Consider the following 19,993-nt stretch of genomic DNA (forward strand, 5'->3'; position numbering starts at 1 on the left):
AATATTTAGGAACTACTACATTAAGAAACTTGGCTAGGTCAGATGACAGTTCAGCTCTGTGGCACCACGGCTATGGATGTTTATAGGGCAGTGGTTACAGTAGGCCTCAGAAATCCTAAACAGCAGTGTACCCATGCTCACTGTATTTTCTTGTTTTAAGTGCTTGCTTACAAATGCAAACGACATTTCTAGTCCATTCAAGTTCTTACACCACTCTCAGCACAGCAGTAACTGAGGGTCTTCCCATACCAAGGCAATCAGTCAGGACATTTGTTCCCTCAGGCAGGGAAGCATGTACCAATTCACTGTTTTAATGCCAGTTTCCTGTTTTTACAAATCTTGGCTTTAATATTAGGAACTTTCCATTGACAGTTTCAGCACAGTGTATACTCTCTGCAAACTTATTACATATCTGCCTAGAAAGCCTAATGCAAATTCTAAAGGCATATAAATATATTTGGTTATAGCTGTATGAAATTACTACAGACAAGCTACACTTCAGCTCACCCCTCCCCTCCAAAATCACAATAGCTGCCAACAAAGTTCACAATACTGCATAACAACATCTTCCAGAAAAAAAGCATTCAATGTGAATGTGACATGCAAATATTAAGACAGGACACCAGACTTCTTTTCTTTCCCCTTCCCACTGGGTGTTTTATTTTATAGCATTTGCATTAGGTAATCAACTGAAACACTTCAACAACAGAAAGCTGGCAGCATAGTGAGGAAATACGGAGATTATTTCTCAAACAGCCGTGACAAAATGGTTTCAAGTTGGAATAGTATTGCACGAACAAATCCGTTTACGGAGGGTGAGTGGGAGCAAGCATCTTCAACATGGATTGTGAGGAAAAAAGGCACTATTTAGCTGTGTACGTGTTTAAAAAGAAAAAAAAATCAAGGTGCACAATCCATGTTTTGCAAAATTACATTCAGTACTGTGTTAGAAATGCTCACAAACCTGTCTCTTTTACAGAAGCTATGGAAAGCTGCTGATGTAAGTATCAGACAGTATAAGTGTACGAACATTTATAATTATGCTCCAGAAAAGTCTCAGGAAGAGGGCTCTTTCTATAAATACTGCTGCAAAGGTTACACAGTTGCATAGGCTTACAGTAAAGGAAGCACCCATCCAACTAAGCAGCCTCACACTTTTCTTAAGTTTAATCTCTAGTAGTCATAAAACATGCTCTAATTTTGAAGAGTTAAATTGGCAGTGCACTTGAATCAGGCTTTTGCACTGACTGCTTAAGCAGCACAGTTCAGACAGCATCATCCACACACCTTTCTGTCACATACACCTTCAGCAGGTAAGCTTAATGGAAAATTTTAACAGAAGTATAACAGAAAATAACTGAATCTTCTCCAATTTAAAATAGAACTGCTTTGAGACCATCGATAAGCAAAAGTTTGTTCCTGTAATGTAAAAATAGCTAGGTATCTTCAGAAAAACTAAATACCCAGAAAAGGCATTTCAAATGACCAGGATGGGTTGGTTCTTTGTCTCCTGTATTCTGTAACTATAAATTTTCATGTCTGTTTGAAAATTAAGCCATGATCAGCATAATAATAGAGAGCGTGCTTGAAAATCCACCCAGAGCAAACAGGAATGTGCACAGAGGACAACTTGCACCCTAGCCTTGAGTCTGCTTATAGAGTCAGTAACTAAAAAAGAGTGAAATTCTTGTTGCATGGCTGCAGAATTATTATGGGAAGGAGCTAAAAACACTTGCTCTCCTGTCAACATTGTCCAGTGTATCACAAGTGCTCCAGACATGCTGTTGGGTATGTAGTCACCAGCACAGCTGGACCTTGTGCCACTGGGCTGACAGCAACAATTTCAACAGTTTTGCACAAAATCTGGGCAGTAATTTTGTACAGAAAGTACAGAACAGTGTAACAAAATCTACTCTCAACTACATATATATATATATATGAGCATTTCAGCACCTTTCAAACGAACTTAGCCCTGCAAAAAGCCAATCTTGCTCCTCTGCGGAGTACAGCGACTTCCATTAAAGATTCATGTTCAGGAGGCTGCACAGTAGTTTGCTGATCATACAACCTGCAAAACCAAAAATTCATCTATTGCTGCTTTCCACTATGAGTCATTAAGGGAAAATATATAAGATAAATTATACTTACATACTTTAAAATATTTTTAATGGCAACAACTTGGATTCTTTTTATTTCCAAACAGAAGATGAATAGAGCAGATTATTAAAAATCTGTAAAGCTCTTTTTCCTAAACTGCCTTTTAGGAAATCCAAGTTTGATAGTTCTGAATTCAAAGGATTCTAAAAAGTTCACAGTTGACTTTAATGGTTGCACTAGATAAAAAAGTAGAGACCTGGTTTCTTCTGTGTTCTACACATGACCACATTTTCAGAGTACATCTAGAATGAATATCTCTCCAACTTGCTAGCATTTTTAAAAAACACTCCTTGTTTGTCTCAACCTTGTCAGTTCACAGCAAAGAACAAGAAGTGATATCTGATTAAAAAAAATGTGGTCTCTTACATGAACTATGAAAAATACATTGTCTTTTTAAAAGTAAAAAAAAAAATTGCATTGTTCTATTATTTTTGTTATTGAAGACTCATAATTAAGAAATTCTAAATCCTGGAAAGAAAAAAAGAAACACAACTTTTAAAATTGCTTACAGAATAGAAGAGGTTTCTGTAGACCCTACTGAAATCAGTAGAAGTTTTACCTATTGATTTCTTGTCAACACACAAGCATTTATCTACATACCTATTTCATTACTTGGATGAATATTTTTTATTTTCACTTAGTAAACTCTTCTACTCACTTAGAAGTCTCTTCTGAAAATTCTGAAGGAGACGCAAGAAGGTAAACTGATCCAAATTATTCTGAGGGAAAACAAGATAGTCAAAATAAAATCTAACACAGAACTATCACCAAGTGGAAATCTTTCCTGGGATTATAAATATTCATTCTACTACAACAAAAATTACTTCTTTTAAATGAAAACCTTTAGATCTCCATTAACTACTTTTTGTGTATGATTCCTCAGTTCCTTTCTTTAGTTAGGAAACATGTCTTCATGTGTGACCCTACACATCCTATATCCAAACACATTGGCATTATTATTGATGTCAACAGACAAGAACTAGAACAGGAAGTCTTATGCATGGTTCATGCTATATAAATTGTAAGCTATGAGAAGGAACTTCCCTGATTATTTAGAAAGAACAAAGAGAGATCTATTTTTAAAATTAGAAGGGAAAAATCTAAGAAAACAAAGAAACTGCAAGATGTACTTGATAGTCTCTCGTTATCCTCTCTGTAATTGGGTTGTTGCTTTTGGCTGCAGACATCCAGTTCACAGACCATTTTCCATTTCCTTTGTTTTCCTTACAAGAACAAGCTGGTTAAAGAAACTCCACTCTGTAATTTTAAACTAAGCCTTCAGCACCATCCCTTAGGAATTTAAATCTTTACCACCATTCCTTACTTTGTCTCCTCAGTGCCTTCCCCTATCAAACCCTGTGAAAAGCACTTTAAGAAAAGGCAGGTGTAAGATGTGTAAATACTCAGATCTTTAAGAAAATTCAATAGGAAACAAATTCTTGCAGTTCTCCACTGCCATTTGCTATAATGCAGTGGCCCCAAACATCTGTTCTCAAATTTCAATTTACTTCATCTACCAGGTGTTTCACACTGTTAATAATGGCAACTCACAAATTTACAACAGTCACTAAGGCAGTTACATAAATACAATTATGTCAATCAAGTTCACTGCATCTTTCTCAACCAGACTACACATGACATTTTTCTTCTTGTTCTCTTACCCTAATAAAAGGATGAAGACTACATTTCTGCAAAGAGAATCCCTGGACAACATTCTAGTATTGAAGTCAGAGAGGTCACTGAAGTGTGTTTCAGCAATATCCAGCAGTTAACTCAACCAGGAAATAGATGTGATGTTTTTCACTTCACACATAACAGAACTGGTGCAAAATCCCACTTTAAACTAGATACTTTAAACCTTTTGGTCCAAATACATAAAATAAGCAGTATTTACAGCATTTTACTCCTTTTGTAAATGCAATGCTTTAAAACACGTTATAAAGCACCTCAGTAAAAATATTCTACAGATAAAAGTATTGAAATAGTAGGAAAACCCTAGCCATACCACAGCTCACTAATAGAGTCATAATATGGATTCACCAATACCTCAGTTTACAATTATTACAAAGAATCCATGGAGAAACTGACTGAATTTATGATTTTTATACCACTGTGTAAGGATCAACTAGAACTGCAGACAATACCAAATTTCTTTGTAGTTTTCCCAACCTCAGTCAGTGGTGGTGGACATAAAACAAACAAACAAAAAAAATCACTGCTCTGATTCTTGAACTTTTTACAATATTAATGTGGAAATGACATTTTAACACTAATGAGTAGTTGTAATTTTTTAATAAAACCACATATATAAATATGGGCAATTCCAGCAGCAGCAGCATTTCTCAGCAGAAGATGATTAACCATCCCAATTAATATCATGTGACATGATTCACAAAAACAAAGCACAGATGTCAACCAGTTATTAAGACTACTCATACTGTATACAACCAAAATTTCCATGTTGAAAGCTGGGGAAAATGATTTCCTCTTCACAGAAGTATAAATGAAAATAAATTGCTCTGAAAATTAAAAAGAGCATCAACAGAAGCGTTTTGTGTTTATATTTTCAAATAGAACTGCTGTGTATTAATTGCTCCGAATTACAGTGTAGATTTCTTCAGGTTAAGGATATTGACTCCCACTGAAAGTATTAGTTAGATAAAAGAAATTAAGCTTTTGCTTCTGGATTACCAACACCGCCATATCCAAAGCCCTGGAGGTGATCCACAGCCCACTTTTCTCATATAAAGAAATGTCTTGGAGGTCTACAAGCAATCTAGTTTCCATGGCTGAGGACTAAGATGATGATGTGATCAAAGATTTAGGTCCATAAATCTAACAGTATAGCGTTCTTAGTTTGATTTAGGGTAAATCTTTTCATAGAAAAAGTTTTGAGCCAGAATATACAATTCTCCATCTTTTTCTCGAACTGCATGTGCTCTGACAAACTGAAATTGCTCAAGTGCAAATTCATAGAACTCATTCTCCATTTTCCAGATTTCAGACTGTTGTAGCTTGGCAATAGTTTCTTTAGTGGGAAGTTTTTTCTCAGTTGTTTTCCTAAGATGAGACTTCTTTCCTAAATGCAAAATGAAAGCAATAACTTCACTTTAAAGTTCATATGCTTAAAAAAATGTTTACAGTCCTTTTATTTACAAAGTTTTATACTCTCAGTGTGTTGATAAACTGCATCAGAAGTGACAGGTTTTAATCCAGAATGTATCAACATAACATGCAGGGTTGGAAAACTGCAGTCCCTCCACTAAACGTTAATGAATTTTACATCCGTTCTTTCAATTCTTCCTCCTTACTCTAATAAACCCAAGGAATAAACATTCATTTAAGGAACAAGATCACTTCACATAATATACCTGGAGCAAGATTGGTCTTTCAAAATTAATTATTTAGATGTTAATCTGGTATCAAATGTTAAGAATTTTAGGAACTGCAGAACAACAACTTCTTTCATAGAATCACAGAAATATTTAGGTTGGAAAAGAAGTTTAAGGTCATAGAGTTCAGCCACAAACCTAACACTGCCAAGTCCCACTAAACCATGTCCCTGAGTGCCACATCTACATATCTTCTGAACACCTCCAGGCATGTTTATATTCAATTCAGACTACAACAAAAAAAAAAAAAAAAAAAGAAACAAAACAACCACTGCACTGGTGTAAGCCCTCTTTAGCTTTCCACGAAGGAGAAAAAAAATCCTGTTTTCATGTGATTTCAGCTGTCTATTTCTAATCAAAATATGCAACCCCTACTAATGGCATTTAAAGCATTATTCTCCCATCTAAATAGGATACTACAGTCTTATCATAAATGATACATAAGCCACATCCCTGTTGCACAGAGTTCCTGAGACAAAGATGACTAATGATGACAAGATTTTCCCTAAGAAAGTGCTAACTATTGCTTTGTAATAAATTTGTTAATACTACACATCTAGGCTCTATACATCAGACCCTTTTCCCCTCTATTTGTAGACAGAAGCTCTACTAAGAGGGACCTTTTCTTCATCAGAAGTTGCATGGCCAGCTCCTAGAAACTCAGCTACTGGCTATGTCAGCTACTCAGCTATGTCTTATTAGGAGCCCTGGAAAATAAACATGTACTTGGGTCTGCATCCCTCAGGCCTTATTGCTCAGCCAGCCAGGCTGCACTGAGCACAGTTAATTTCAGCAGGGCTTCTGAGGAAATGGAAATCTGCCACATCAGCCACTTTACAAAACTGAAGCCACTGCAAGACCTTAAAAATGTTCTGTTAAATTTTTTTACATGCAGTGTACCTACACAACTGTCTTTACCTCAAACTTAAATATTTACAATTTGTGTAAGGCAGGAAGATACTGGGGCTACCCGAAAAACAAATTACTGAGAATCTTTTAAAAGGAGCTTATGTCATTTGTAGGAGCATCAGCCAGCTGAGAGACAAAAGACTGGCACAGACTCAAAACTATTCATCGAACTCTACAGAATTCACATTAAAAAGGCAATAAGAGGATGAAAAATCCATGGAATCCATGGATATCAACTATGTAAATACCTGTTCGGTACAGTTCTGTGGCACCCCTGAAGAACCGGGGCAAAGCTGCCTCCAATAACATGATAAAGTCTTCAAGCTCTTCAGTAACTCCCACTAGGAAGTATTCATTAATCAGATTGTATTTGGCTTGTTCCAAAGCCCATCTGCTTCCCACATTCCTAAAATGACAGAGAACAATTACAGCAAGTTCTGATGGCAGCCAACAATCCTAGGTCCCTAGATAGAGATTACTTCACAACAGGACATTTGTATAGGAAAGGCAAGACTCATTCCAAGTTATAACCATTCCTAACTTCATTTCCCTTTCCAGTTTCTCTCGCCTGTGTTTTTATCTAAAAATGTGACTCTTCTTAGAGAGGAGTCTCCACAAAAATACCCAATGTATGTATATGGTTAATGTCACCACTAATGCAATTTTTGGAGGATTTACATTTTCTCAATGTTAATACTTGGACTCCACTTTCACATTAGAAATAAGAAATATGATAAGAACACACTTTCCCTTTTGCTTCTTCCTTTCTCTCCTTCTCTACCTGGCCACAGTGTAGATAGGTCTGACCAACAGGCACTGAAAGAGGAGCTCCCAAGTGGCCATTTACTTTGCTTATGTTTGAAAGAACAGTACCTTTGATGAATAACTGCCCTTGATATCACTCAGAATAGTTCCATTAATCTATGTTCTTTTTTTTTTGGTTGCTAAAGAGTTTTTTTAAGTATGTGCCATTGTTATAAAACACGCTGCATTGACAGATGGACACTATTTGCTTTTGTTTCAGTTTCTACTAAGTAGCATTGACTGCTGGATGCCTGATAAACGTTTAAGAAGATAAATTTATCCTGATCTCAATTATTTTATTCTCCCCAGAAACTTCAGGAGCTTGGACTAAAATATCTCCATTTGGAAAGAAAGATACTGTAGTCCGATATTAAAAAAAAATGTCAAGACTCCAAATCTGCAAAAATAATTTTTAAAATTGAAAACATATGTTTTCCCTCATAGCACTGCTGATACTGTATTCCAACATATTGCTTGTTTAAAAAACTGCAATAATGTTTCAGTAATTGCATCTTCAAAAGAAAACGCAATACTAAAGTACCCGCTGTTTCACTCTGTCCAGTCCCTCACACTTTCCCCAACTGTGTTACATATTCAAATTCATTAAAGTTTATATTTCAGCAATGATGTACTTGACTAACAAGCTACATCTATCTCCCTACCAGCATTCAGAGCTGTGGCCACAGAAGAATGGAATTTGAAGCCAAAGTTTCTCTGGAGCACAGTCGGAACCTCCAGCTGCCACACATTCATCAAAGGTCTGGAACAAAGACAAAATTGAGCTGAGCTTTAAAATCTCATATACATATCAAACATCTTGAACTGGCTAGTTGCTAAACGTAGTGGGGACAGAAGAACACAAGATATGATGTGAAAGACAAAAAAAAAGTAGCCTTGCTTTCACAGTATTATTAGGATGACCTGTTTGTCTAAATTAAAATAGTATTTGGACAGTCTTTTATGGTTACAACTAATGAACAGTTGATCTTACCTGATACACATTGATACACCTTGATACACCTTTGATATAACGTTAGCAAAGGCTATTTGACAAAACTAGCACAGATAGTCAGTAAGTGTTGGGTATAATTGTTTTCCCTTATAAAAGAAGTCTCTAAAGATACAGCATGAAATGGTATCAGGAATTGTGTGATACTGGAACAGCTGGATCTTTACAACATAGAACACTGTGCATTTTGTGTTTTAAAGACTGTTCTATTATATTTTAAATATTATGACAAATAACTATCATCTCAGAGGCTAATTTGGTTTTGGCTATGAGAAGAACTAAAAGGAAGGTGTTCACTGCATAACAGAATATTCCATACAATATTGCTCTCTACATGGATACACAGCTGTAGCAATACAGAGTTTCAACTGCAGTAGCACAGTTACAATAAGAACTCTATCTGCATTGGAAACAATTTGTAAATTGTTATTGTGTCACCATAAAGTAAGTACTTATGATATTTCTAATCAAGATATAAGGCTTGTATCAAGGATAGATTAAAAAAATATTTAATAATAAGAGATCACATAGACAACTTTTTAGACTGTTTCTTCTGTATAATTACAAGTTTCTGTCCAAAACAATCATGTAGAAATATGTTTGCATAATTATTTGAGGTTAAGAAAAAAGACAACATCATTTGCTTCTATTTTGTGGTGAAGTTTCTGAGATGATCTGATAAATTTACTGATACTATGTCAAAGCAGAGAATAAATTGTGGTGCCTGGGTTCACAATGAACTTTGAGTTTAGAATACCTTGTACATGTCACACATCACAGATAAAAATGGAGCTTAACTAGGAAAATAAGACACTGGTATGCTTTTCCTACCATAATTCTCTAGAGAAATTCTGCACTGATCCATCATGAGTACTGGGTAACTCCAACGTTACCTTAGAACTACGCTGTTAAATGCACCTCCAAATTAATGAAATGCAGTAGCTGAAGATGGCGCTAAACCCTAAATTAACACAGGAGCAGTTGGTTACCAACTGAAAAGGAAAGAGGAAAGCTCTGCTCCCAATATTTAAAAAGCACTATTTGGATGGGGGGCAGCACACAAATTGATCGGTCACATTTATTAGTTGTTATGGTGTTTATAGACTAAGCTCTATTTAGTATGATTTTTGCTTATTTTTCAATGTCTCTTGGTATTCACACAGTGCAACACTAAATTGTCAACATTACAGAAAAATTGCATCAGCTTAAGAAAATATCATCACTGAAATTGTAAAAAGTATTTGGCCCCATAAAGTACAAAATCTCACTACATTTTACAAAGGATTCCACACTGTTCTAACTATAGGTTTATAAACTATACTCATATAATTAATACCCTACTTTTCTTCCTGATTTAAAAACCCAAAGCAGCATGCCCCAACAAATGTCTTACTGAAAACCATGACAGTGGATGTATAGATTCTTTCTGAAGTAAATATATTTTGGAGCCTACATGATGTTGCCATTCTAAAACTGTATTAGTAGTCAATGTTTGAATGTGCTAACCTGATCCTACAGCCACTTAAGGCAGACGGAGGAAGTATAGAAAGGTATGTATCATACTCCATAGTTTTCAGAAAGACTCCTTATAGAATTCCATTGCAAGGTTTATGTTTTTAAAAAATAGAATAAATTGGGTTGCTAATTCTAAGAAAATAAACAATAAAGCCAAAGCATCAGCAGTTCTACAGCTTTTGTTGAAAAAATGTGTCTCAGTCTTCAACAAGAGGGGATGTAGCCTTCTTACATAGGAGGATAAGCTTAACTTGATACTTACAACTCTGGATACCTTAAACATTTTTAAATTTTATTTAATTTTTTTAACAAATTGCAAGATTAAGTAAATTTATAAGGGTACAAAGAACATACTCAATGTCACGCTCTGCTCCATTATAGACGTGAAGTGGAGAACATAACTTCCAAATCCACCATTATCACCAAGGCTGATACAAGAACGATTCAGCTTTTATCAGAACATATTTTAAATTGTTTTCACACTAACTTTAGTAAGTACAACATGTATAATAAAGTATACTTTACCTTTTTATCCCCCTGTTTTCGCCTCCGTAGCCCTGGTCTGTAATCATCTCCAAAGCGCAGAAAATAATAATAAGAAACTAGTCGTTCTATAGGATCTCTTATGACATTTATGTAAATTGGTTTCTTTTTAACACCAAATCTAAAGTAAAAGAGGAAAAAAAAAATCTTTCAAAGGACAAATCAAAGCTTCTCATCTAATACTTAAAAGCCTGCCTCTTTTGACACAACTGAAATCTCTACACAAAACAAATGATACTGAGAGGAAGTTTAGTGATCACTTCTTTTCATCCTCATATCCAGTGCATTACGTGGATGTGAAAGTCAGTTCAATTTCAGTTTGCCTAAGATTTTAGAAGTTTTTTCTTATTAAAGAAACAAACAAAACTTACATATTTCCACACAAATAGATACTAAAAATGTTTACACAACCATCCTGACTCTAGAAATGCCTTAATTAGTTTAGCAGCCCCATATGTGTTTATAACAAGTACGAGGAAGTTTGATACTGAGTTCCTGCCCTTCTGAACTGGGTTTTGCAATGATGCAAGTGGTTTTCCTGGGAGGTCTCCAGTTGTCAGAAACATTAACAGCAGGAAGACAGAGCTCAGAGCCCATCAACCTGGGTTGAAGGTATATGGCTATGCTTATTAAATATAAGCATACAGACAGTATCTGTAACCATATTAATTTCTCTATCTAAAAATATTAAATTTTTCCTTAGACATTTACCCTAAGCAAGTTTTTATCTACTGTAGTACAAACAGGAAGCCTGATGAAATCAGGTGGTAAGCTCATAGGACACATGACAAAGATTTAAAACACCAAAACTGTTTTGTGCAAATGCTACCTTTCAATGATCTACACTCAGGTCAGCTTTTACAATATATTTCTCAGTTTTACTTTTTCTTCCATTTGAGACATCATTATGGCAAATAATTATGGCATCCAAATATTAAAGATGTTATATCACAATGGAAATTGCAGGTGTGTCAAGTACCCTGAAGTAAAGCTAGAAGTTGGAAAAAAAGTTCTGTTCCCATGCAAACTGGGAAAGTGTTCTGCATTGATAAGAGGGCCATTCAAGCCTCCTAGCTTAGTTAAAACAGAGAGCACTCATAGTTTCAAGATGCAGTACCACTACTGTTAGAGGGGTACTCTGTAAACTTTACTGCCAGATACTGCACATATGAGGAATCTTAAGTTTAAAAGCTGAAGAACAGAAACATAGAATAAGCAGCAGAAAGGAGGAAGTTAGAAAAAAAAAACAAGTAACAGGCATTACTTTGGCAAAAGACCAGCACTAGAGACAGAGAAATTGTTAAAGGCTACAGAAAGAGCAATTGATTCTCCAATGTTGCCAGCAGAGTACCAATGAGTCAGACTGGAGCTTTCAAAGGCGGCACTGCTGACATCTGTCTGCATGCCAGCTCCTACTTCCCAAAGTCTGCAAAATAGAGTGTGTGAACATTTCAACCATTTTGATGCAAAGTCCAGACTTTGAACTGCACCCTCTTTGAGGTCCACTGAAGTGCGCGAGAATGCCCGTGTGTCTCCTTCCACAGACTCGACTGCAAATGCTGAGAAAGCTGTAACAGACCATTTGATGGAGCAGCAGCCTCAACAATAAATAATATGTATCTGTGGGTTAAATAAAGATGTTGAAGTCCTTAGAAATGCTTGTGCTGGACTGGACATTCATATGGATTTGCAGATGAGCTTGCAGAACTAGCTACAGTTACAGTAACATAAGCCACTTACTACTGCAACTTTATTAATAATGATAATGAATTGGCAATTGCATTTTCAAAGAACCTTTTTTCCAACTATTTACCAGAGAAAATAGGAATAGGAGTGGATGAGAAATTAAAAATAAAAGGGGGGGGAATTTAAACTTTTGTTACTGTAATTTCTACGTGGATGGGTTATGATAACCTGTCCTCAACACTGCAAGTCATCCATGGAACCCAGTACTTTAAGATTCAGCATAATTTAAGAGGTACTTCTGATATTTGACAGAGGACCTAAGTCTGATGTTCATGTATAAGGAGACATTGACTTTTCCAAAATATTTTACACTTCTTAACTACAAGAATGTTCATTACAAGAACATACCTCACAGCCTTAAAGGTGTGGGCCTTGCCAAGCACAACCAGCGTATTCAAGATATTATTTTAATAATGAAAACCCAAAGTATGAGAAAGCAAGCTGTTGTGGGAAAAAAATAAATCACTTAGGTGAAAGGATAACAAACAACAAAGACAAGGATAACACAGTCCTGAAGGGAAGATGCAGATGAAAGAAATCTGTGAAATTGCTTAGATGCTTTCTAGATGTAAAATAATTATTTTAGTTTTAGAAATTCCAGTATCTGAACATGTTTTCAGCTTTATGAAGTAAGTAATGAATAAAATAACATTCAGTTTTGCTGCTCCAGAAAGCTCAGTTCAAGCATTTATTAATGTTGAAGCATTTTAACTTTAAAAAGGTAGAAAGGAAACTAATGAAATTCGATATATTTTATTTGATTGATTGATTTGCAAGTAAGACTTTTTACCTGTTACTTTTTGTAAACTCCAAGCTTTTACTTGGTGCCATTGGTCATTTTCAGCTACTACTGTAGCTTTTAGCATTTTCTATTCTATAATACACTGTATAGGGAATCTATGAAGGTCTCACTTCCCCATCTCATTCTTTGTAATAAAAAGCTCAAATTAAAAATCAGTGTCCATGACAGAATGAATAATTAAAACGAATGACTAAACAAAAGGAATTACTACATACAAAAAAAGAATTTCATTAAATAATTAATATGCACAGAAACATAACACTGAGGACTGACCGTCGGCAAGAGGTAAAAGTAGTGGGTTACTATCGTTTGTGCAGTTGAATATAATGAGATCTGAAAATTCCACTTTCAATTTTAAACCATTTTCCACATGCTCCAAATTCAAGACGAAGCACTGCCTAGTAAGCATCTTAAGCAAAACTGACTTGTCAGTTCAAGGGGAGGTTTCATAAGACTGAGCTACGAAGGATCACTGCTTTAGATCCAGAAGCAAAAATAAGACAAGAAAAGAAACATATGAAAGTGGGAATACAGATACGATCCTGAACCTTTGAAGTCAGTGGGAGGATTTTTACCTCATTTTATTTTAAATTAATTTTAGAAGTAGCAGGATTTAACTCCACAAGAATTATTTCAGTGCTTTTTTACAGGAAATCAATTATTATAAGCCAGAAAACTACTTTAAAGTACAACTTTTCAGATTCCGATAAAGTGTAAAGGGATACTATGGTAGAGAAGAACTACATAACTTAAGAGGTAGGTGGTATTACCCTTTATTTACCCATAATTACCTATTATGAAACATTTCTGAGGATATGTTAAACTTCCCCAAAAGGGAAGACAATCCCAAGACAGAACTGCCAGCGTTTCAGAGAAAAGCCATGATTTTCAGCAAAACAAGCTTGCAATACAGATAAGGAATACTAATCCCAGTATATAAATATTTCTTAAATGAGACTCGGCTACATTTTGTCATGCAAGAAGACAAGAGCAAACGGCGAAAATCAACCCCGACTATCGCCCATCATGGGAATGTCAGTGTGTGGATTTTTACCAAACTGCAGTTCCCAGGCTTTCACCACTAGAGGGCACTGAGAGCCCGGTCGGAGCCTACTCTGCTCCACGGAAACCTCCAAGGGAACGTACTTGGCAAAGTCCAGGTAAGATATATGGCCATGGTAAAATCCTGGCTTCATTTCCTTCCAGGAAGTCACATTCTTCACAAATCGGACCTGTAAAAGTAGACAGCAGAAAGTGTTTCTGCACTGCTGGAACACATTATGCTTTCCCATACATGGTGTTTCCTGGTTTGTAAGTAAAATCTTATAATGCATTAGAAAAAAAAAAAGACTATTTTGAATATTACAAAAAAAAAAAAAAAAGTGCCAGCTGAAATAGACTTTTCTGCAGCATACAGATGACTGATTTTAGATCATCACAATTTAATGATCAGAAACTAAACAAATGCAGAATAGAGCAATCAGAAGGGCAATTGAAGGAAAAGTATCACAAAAACATCAGCAAGACAAACATTTATATTTTTGTCAGTACATTTTATTTGTAATTCCTTCAGTAGAAATGCACATACACCTTTGATAGAATTGTCTGATCTGTATTTAATCCTTCAAATAAAAGTGTACCAGATCTACAAGCATGTCTTTAGACCTATTTCACTGGGACATAAGAAAAATCTGATGGTTCATTTGCTCCCCAACCCCACAATGCAACGCACAAGCAATCCAGACATTTTACAAATGCATGCAGTGTAAATAAGGTCTATAGTTTACTATTTTGAATAGACACCTTAAACCTAACATTCCAGTGAAACTTTCATGTTAAATCATGAAGTAGCCCTTGCACAAGGGCTGATAAAGCAGTTTTTAGCAAACTTCACAAAAATAGGAATAGCTTTACATTTCAAAGTCAGATACAAGCCCCAAAACAGAGAGTGTGATCAAATTAAGTGGGACATGCAAATCCTGATGGAGCTTGGCTTTATTAGATGAACAGAATATTTTAACATCAAAGCATTTAACTGAAAGTTGTTTCAAAACTAGTGAATTGGATAATAAAGAAAGGATGATAAATTTGTACTGCCTGAGCTGTCTGACAATGATATGCCATTTCTGAGGCTAAGAATTAGAAGATAGTGTTCCCTGCACATCTACAATATCTTTTCTGTTATACAGTGAAATAGATAACCATGGAGATACTGAGGTGAGACAAGAGAGTCAAAAAAGGAAAGGCTGAGAGCTCGAGAGAACACACTAACATTCTGTAAGGTCAAATGGATTGAGAATGACCTGAAGCATGATATTTATTATTTATTATAACCTACCAATTGAGGATTTTAAGAGGCGAGACTAGCCTGCTGCTGTTTCTTCAAAGGTGCAAAACTCACAGTATAGGATTTAAGAGGTCAATAACCTGTACTTATTTCCTCAAACACTGGCTCTTAGACTCTCAGGTAAAAGAAATGTGTGTTACTTTTTAATAACAGGCAACATTAACCTTTCCAGTGTTCAAATTTCACAGTCTGCAGCATTGCAAAATTTAAACCATGTATTGCACATGAAAATTGTGGCAAATCTAGCTAAAAAGTACTGCACAATGTAATACAGTGGTGTTTCATAAACTGCACTGGCTTTCTGTCTGGTTATGTGCACAGCACAAACTGATAATATGGGACTTTGAATCCAGTTGAACCACCTTTACTGCTACTGAAACAAACCACACTTTCACTGACTGTACCTTTCAAAGATTAATGACAAGATAGTTTCAGTGGAGAGCCTCAGATATGAATATCTGTTTACCTGGGAAAGAAGTTTCCTAAATGTGTCATCCTCCCTTCCTTCACCCACAAAGCCCAAAATGTCATGGTTGGTTGATACAACTCCACAAGTAAACCTACGGTGTCCAGTGCAGTGTGCATGTTAAAGCACACTTTTCAGTTTCTGAAATTTAACACCATCCAGATTTCAGTTTCTGATGGACTACATCTAGACACAAAGAAATGCTAAGTACAAAATTCCAAGGTTTTTGTCTTAGATCCCCATGCCATCATCTGGCATCTGTTCCAGAAACAGTTAAAAAATCCTTTATTGTCTTTGTCTTACAATGTTGTTGTCTGCTAAGGAAATAATTTTTATGAACACAGAATGAATGGTCTAGCCTCTAACACCAGCTAAGAGAAGGTTAGGAAGGTTTTATATGACAGCTGTGACATTTACATCTGCCTTAAGATGGACCAGCAACACACTGAGCCTCTGAGAACTACAGCTTTTAACACCTATAACTAGCCTGCAGGCAAGAGATTTTTCTCCTCCCACAGTTTGCAGCATTCCAAAAATCAGAATTGTTCCAGGTCACAGAGAGCCTAATGAGCCTGGATTCACACATTTTAGGTCAGAGACGAATACTGCTCACTGCTTCATACTGTTAAATATGATCAATTTTACCTTTTCAGGGCTTAGCAGATACCGGAGCTTTCAAGTGACAGAGCAAGCTTCTCCATCTGAACCCAACTGAATAAAATTTGAGGTGACTTTAAAAGTTCAGATAGACGTGAATGGAATTGCTGTGAAGTTGTTTCATGGTGCTTTTATATAATCAGCTATAAAGTTGCTTCACAGCCTTTACTAAGGGGGAAATCAGCTGAGCTTCACTGAATTAAAAAGCCAGATCAAATGCACTCTGTGGGCATAAGATGTCCAGAAAGGTAAGTTAAAGACATTCAGTTTCTAGAACGGTAAGAATTTAAAACAAGTCCCAGAGAGCCAAAGGATAAAAAAAACCAACCAGCACACTTGGTCTGAGAAAAATCTGTGCGAGCGAACTAAAGTGACATTATAAGCTCTTACCTCCGTCCACTAACTGTAGCTATGATTCCCTCTTCTATACAGTCTGACCACACACACACACCCCTTTTACCATGCCCAAAAGGTGGTCTGTCATTTCCCTGTGGCCTGGTATCATATGGGCTTTTTGGATACCAAAAAAGCCCCAGCTTTTCACATTATATCCTAGTTTTCTTTGTCAATTGCTGAATAACTGACTTAAAATTACAAAGGACTGGGGGGATGAATATCATAAGCCCAGACTCATGCGAAGACACATGAGGATTTTCCATTTGAACTACAAGAAAAAGGGCTCTCAAGTAAGACTGGAAACAAATAGAGTGTTCCCATTAAAGGAAATCTCAGATTCAGATTTCAAGATCAAGCATTATGGGATGACTGAATGAGAATCCCTCTGCAGCAAGGCACTGATATCTTAGTTATCCCCAGTTGTCACATCAACTAATAATTTAGAGTTAGCTCTAAACCAGAGGGTCAGGAATGCTGGAAACAGGCTAGCAGCATACCTTTGGCTGCATGCCATGAGCAACCACAAGCAAGCTCAAGTCAAGAGCAGTTGAGAATCAGTTTTGTGAGATGGTGTAAAGATTCAGTTCACCAGTTCAGCCACAGTACAGCCAGGATACCCACCTGGCACGTACAGCTCTTTCTCAGAAGGAAAAATACAACTGGCACATGTGCAGCACTTGTACTCACTAGACTACTCAACTCCCAAGAGAAAAATTCTTAAATGCTCAGGAGCACATGACAGTACTTCCACCTAACAGAGTTGCTGCAATCTTCTACTTGTTCCACTTCTGACAGCCATTGAAACCTTCATTAACAGAGGAAATAAGTACCCCTAAAGTCAGTATGAGTGCAATGTCCTCTTAGAAGCCACTGTTTTAGAATACACTTGGAAGTAAGATGATATATTTTCAGGTTGCTCTTCTGAGAAAAATGGAGAGAGAAACTGTGGTAGAAAAAAAGAACGAGACAGAAAACAGCAAGCTGAGGGAGTGAAACACTGGGTAATTATACCATTCACAACAGCACAGAGAATGTTCTTATACCCACTTTTCTAATAATATATCAATAATACATGCTGCAATGCAGAACAGTTATTTCATTTTAAATGTTTTGGGTGGGAATTTCACCATGTAACAAAAATGATAACATTTGTGTGGCTGGTATGCCATCCTGATAGCCATAACACAGGCATACTTCTATGGACAGAAAGTATCAGTGCTGAAACACGCAAGCAACAAGTAAAACCCAACCAAACAACTACTCTGATTTAATGAAGAAAGCAAGTGCTTCTATTATAGACCACACAGGTCAGAAATGAAACACGGGCAACATGGCACTCAGCTTGCTGCAGAGAAAAGGCCCAGCCTGGGGAAAGAGAGGTAGTTCCCAGGATCCTGCTGCCAGAGACGCTGCAAAAGAAAGGAGGGCTGCTGGGGCAAGTTCCATCTGAAACTAAAATGGGTGTTAGGACTATTACCAGATTATCTTAAATCAGATACAGATTATATTTGGAGTGGATTCTCTGGCAGAGACCTTAAAATCTGTTACAGAATTACAGTAGTTTGGGAAAACTACAGCAGAAGTACTGCATAAAGGAAGGCTCACTATTTTACAAATTTCTGCCAGTCCCAAGGCAATCTTCACCTTGCTTACGGATATTTGCTTTAACAAATAGTATCGCTAATAGAACAATTTTGTCTCTGTGATGTGTTCATGTATTTTACTACTGGTGCATATAGACCTAATGCACTCAAACAAGCTATACTGATGAAGGCAGCATGTGAATATGTCATGCAAATCCAAGCCTACACAGAGTAAACCTCATCAGCTAACACTCAGCATGCCTGCCATCTCCAGAATTATGCACTATGACTTACAATGGCAAGTTGCTATCTCAATATATTAAGGATGAATAATTATTTCTTCGTCTTTGAACAACTATGCAATATATGAAGTTTTTCATTGTCAGCATCTCCCAGTTAATGGTCATTGAAGAAGAGTAGAATCAACTGTATAATTAAACTACTTAATTTACTACCTTGGACAACAGCATAGTGTGAAATGAAGGTAGGACTGACAGTATTATATACATGCCCAGCACTGGTGGATTGTCATTTTTCAACTGATAATTATTAGAGGGAAGATGAAGAGGAGAGTTTCTCTTAGACAAAACTAAGCCTGAAAAACAAATTTTATTTGGATTAAGTCCAAACAGAAGTAGAAAATTAAGGTAAGGTAGCCTATGTTTAACTTACACCATCAACGACTGGCTCTCCTATCCTTCAGGACAGACAACTACACTTCAAAGAGACACCCTGATAGAAGCAGAATTTGTGGTGGGAAGTACAGCACTATGACTGACCTGAGCACGACTTTTTTAAAAAAAACAGATATAGGTTTATTAAATCTTTTGAAAAAATCACTCTACCCTTAGTACAGAGGTCTTTTGTACTTGTTCTATGCAGTGGACAGGACTACAGGGATGGTTACCAGATTTACTTTTGGTAATCTCAGTAGTCATGTATAACAATATCACCTTCACATTTAAGAAACGATTTCACAACCGCAAATACTTAACAATAACACACCCCCTTTATCACAAAACAGATTCCAGTCCCACCCAAGTACACTATGTCCTTTGCACTGATATTCCTACCCCAATCTTTCTCCTACATACAGAACTGGAAGTGGAGGGCTGTTAGCATCTGCTTCCCCTTGCCCCAGTCCAGGAGCTGTGCTGAGCTGCTTCTGCCTGTAGACATCCACCTAAAGGAGCTGGAAGGCTCAGTGCTGACATGCTGCAATGCAGAACAGCTCCTGCCTCTGCTGCATATCAGTTTAAGATAATCAGCATACAACTGGCAGTACAGACCCGAGAGTTTGGAAACATTTGTTTTACAGACAGGGATGATGACACAGTGACGTTTCAGATCTCTGACCTGGGTTCCCTGCAAGCACACTCATGACAACAAAAAAATACTAAAAAAAATAAATCAAAAAACCTACTTCCTCACCCCACCCCAAGAAAAACAGGGCATTGATCCTTCATCTTTTTTTAATATTCATCATCTGATGCAATAGTAGCCATGATCCTTTCTAGCCTAGGACTATAGCGATTTTAGTGAAAGCTTTAAGTGGATGCAAAGTGACCCATCCCTTAGAGTGCAAGCTACTTACAACCACTTTTTTCTACCTGTTTTTTAACACCTGGGAGACCTGACCAGATCCAGTACTAAAGACACAAGTATAG

At 36.5% G+C, this 19,993-nt stretch overlaps 1 protein-coding gene across 3 annotated transcripts in view; it reads right to left on the reverse strand.

The window, feature by feature from the left end:
• Nucleotides 1-628: 628 nt before the first annotated feature.
• HS2ST1 (heparan sulfate 2-O-sulfotransferase 1) overlaps nucleotides 629-19,993 on the reverse strand; it is a 108,615-nt gene continuing 89,250 nt past the window's right edge. For 2 of the 3 annotated variants that reach the window (XM_027651610.1, XM_027651609.1), the window contains exons 3-7: nucleotides 14,024-14,109; nucleotides 10,312-10,450; nucleotides 7,925-8,022; nucleotides 6,707-6,864; nucleotides 629-5,236 (exon numbers count right to left, since the gene is read on the reverse strand). In XM_027651610.1, coding sequence (XP_027507411.1) covers nucleotides 5,010-5,236; nucleotides 6,707-6,864; nucleotides 7,925-8,022; nucleotides 10,312-10,450; nucleotides 14,024-14,109 — 708 coding nt within the window. In that variant the 3' untranslated portion in view covers nucleotides 629-5,009. The remainder of the gene's footprint in view (nucleotides 5,237-6,706; nucleotides 6,865-7,924; nucleotides 8,023-10,311; nucleotides 10,451-14,023; nucleotides 14,110-19,993) is intronic. The other variant, XR_003529023.1, reaches the window with a different exon arrangement.

Source organism: Corapipo altera, unplaced genomic scaffold, assembly GCF_003945725.1.
Source record: "Corapipo altera isolate COAL_440 unplaced genomic scaffold, ASM394572v1 57, whole genome shotgun sequence".
Taxonomy (NCBI): domain Eukaryota; kingdom Metazoa; phylum Chordata; class Aves; order Passeriformes; family Pipridae; genus Corapipo; species Corapipo altera.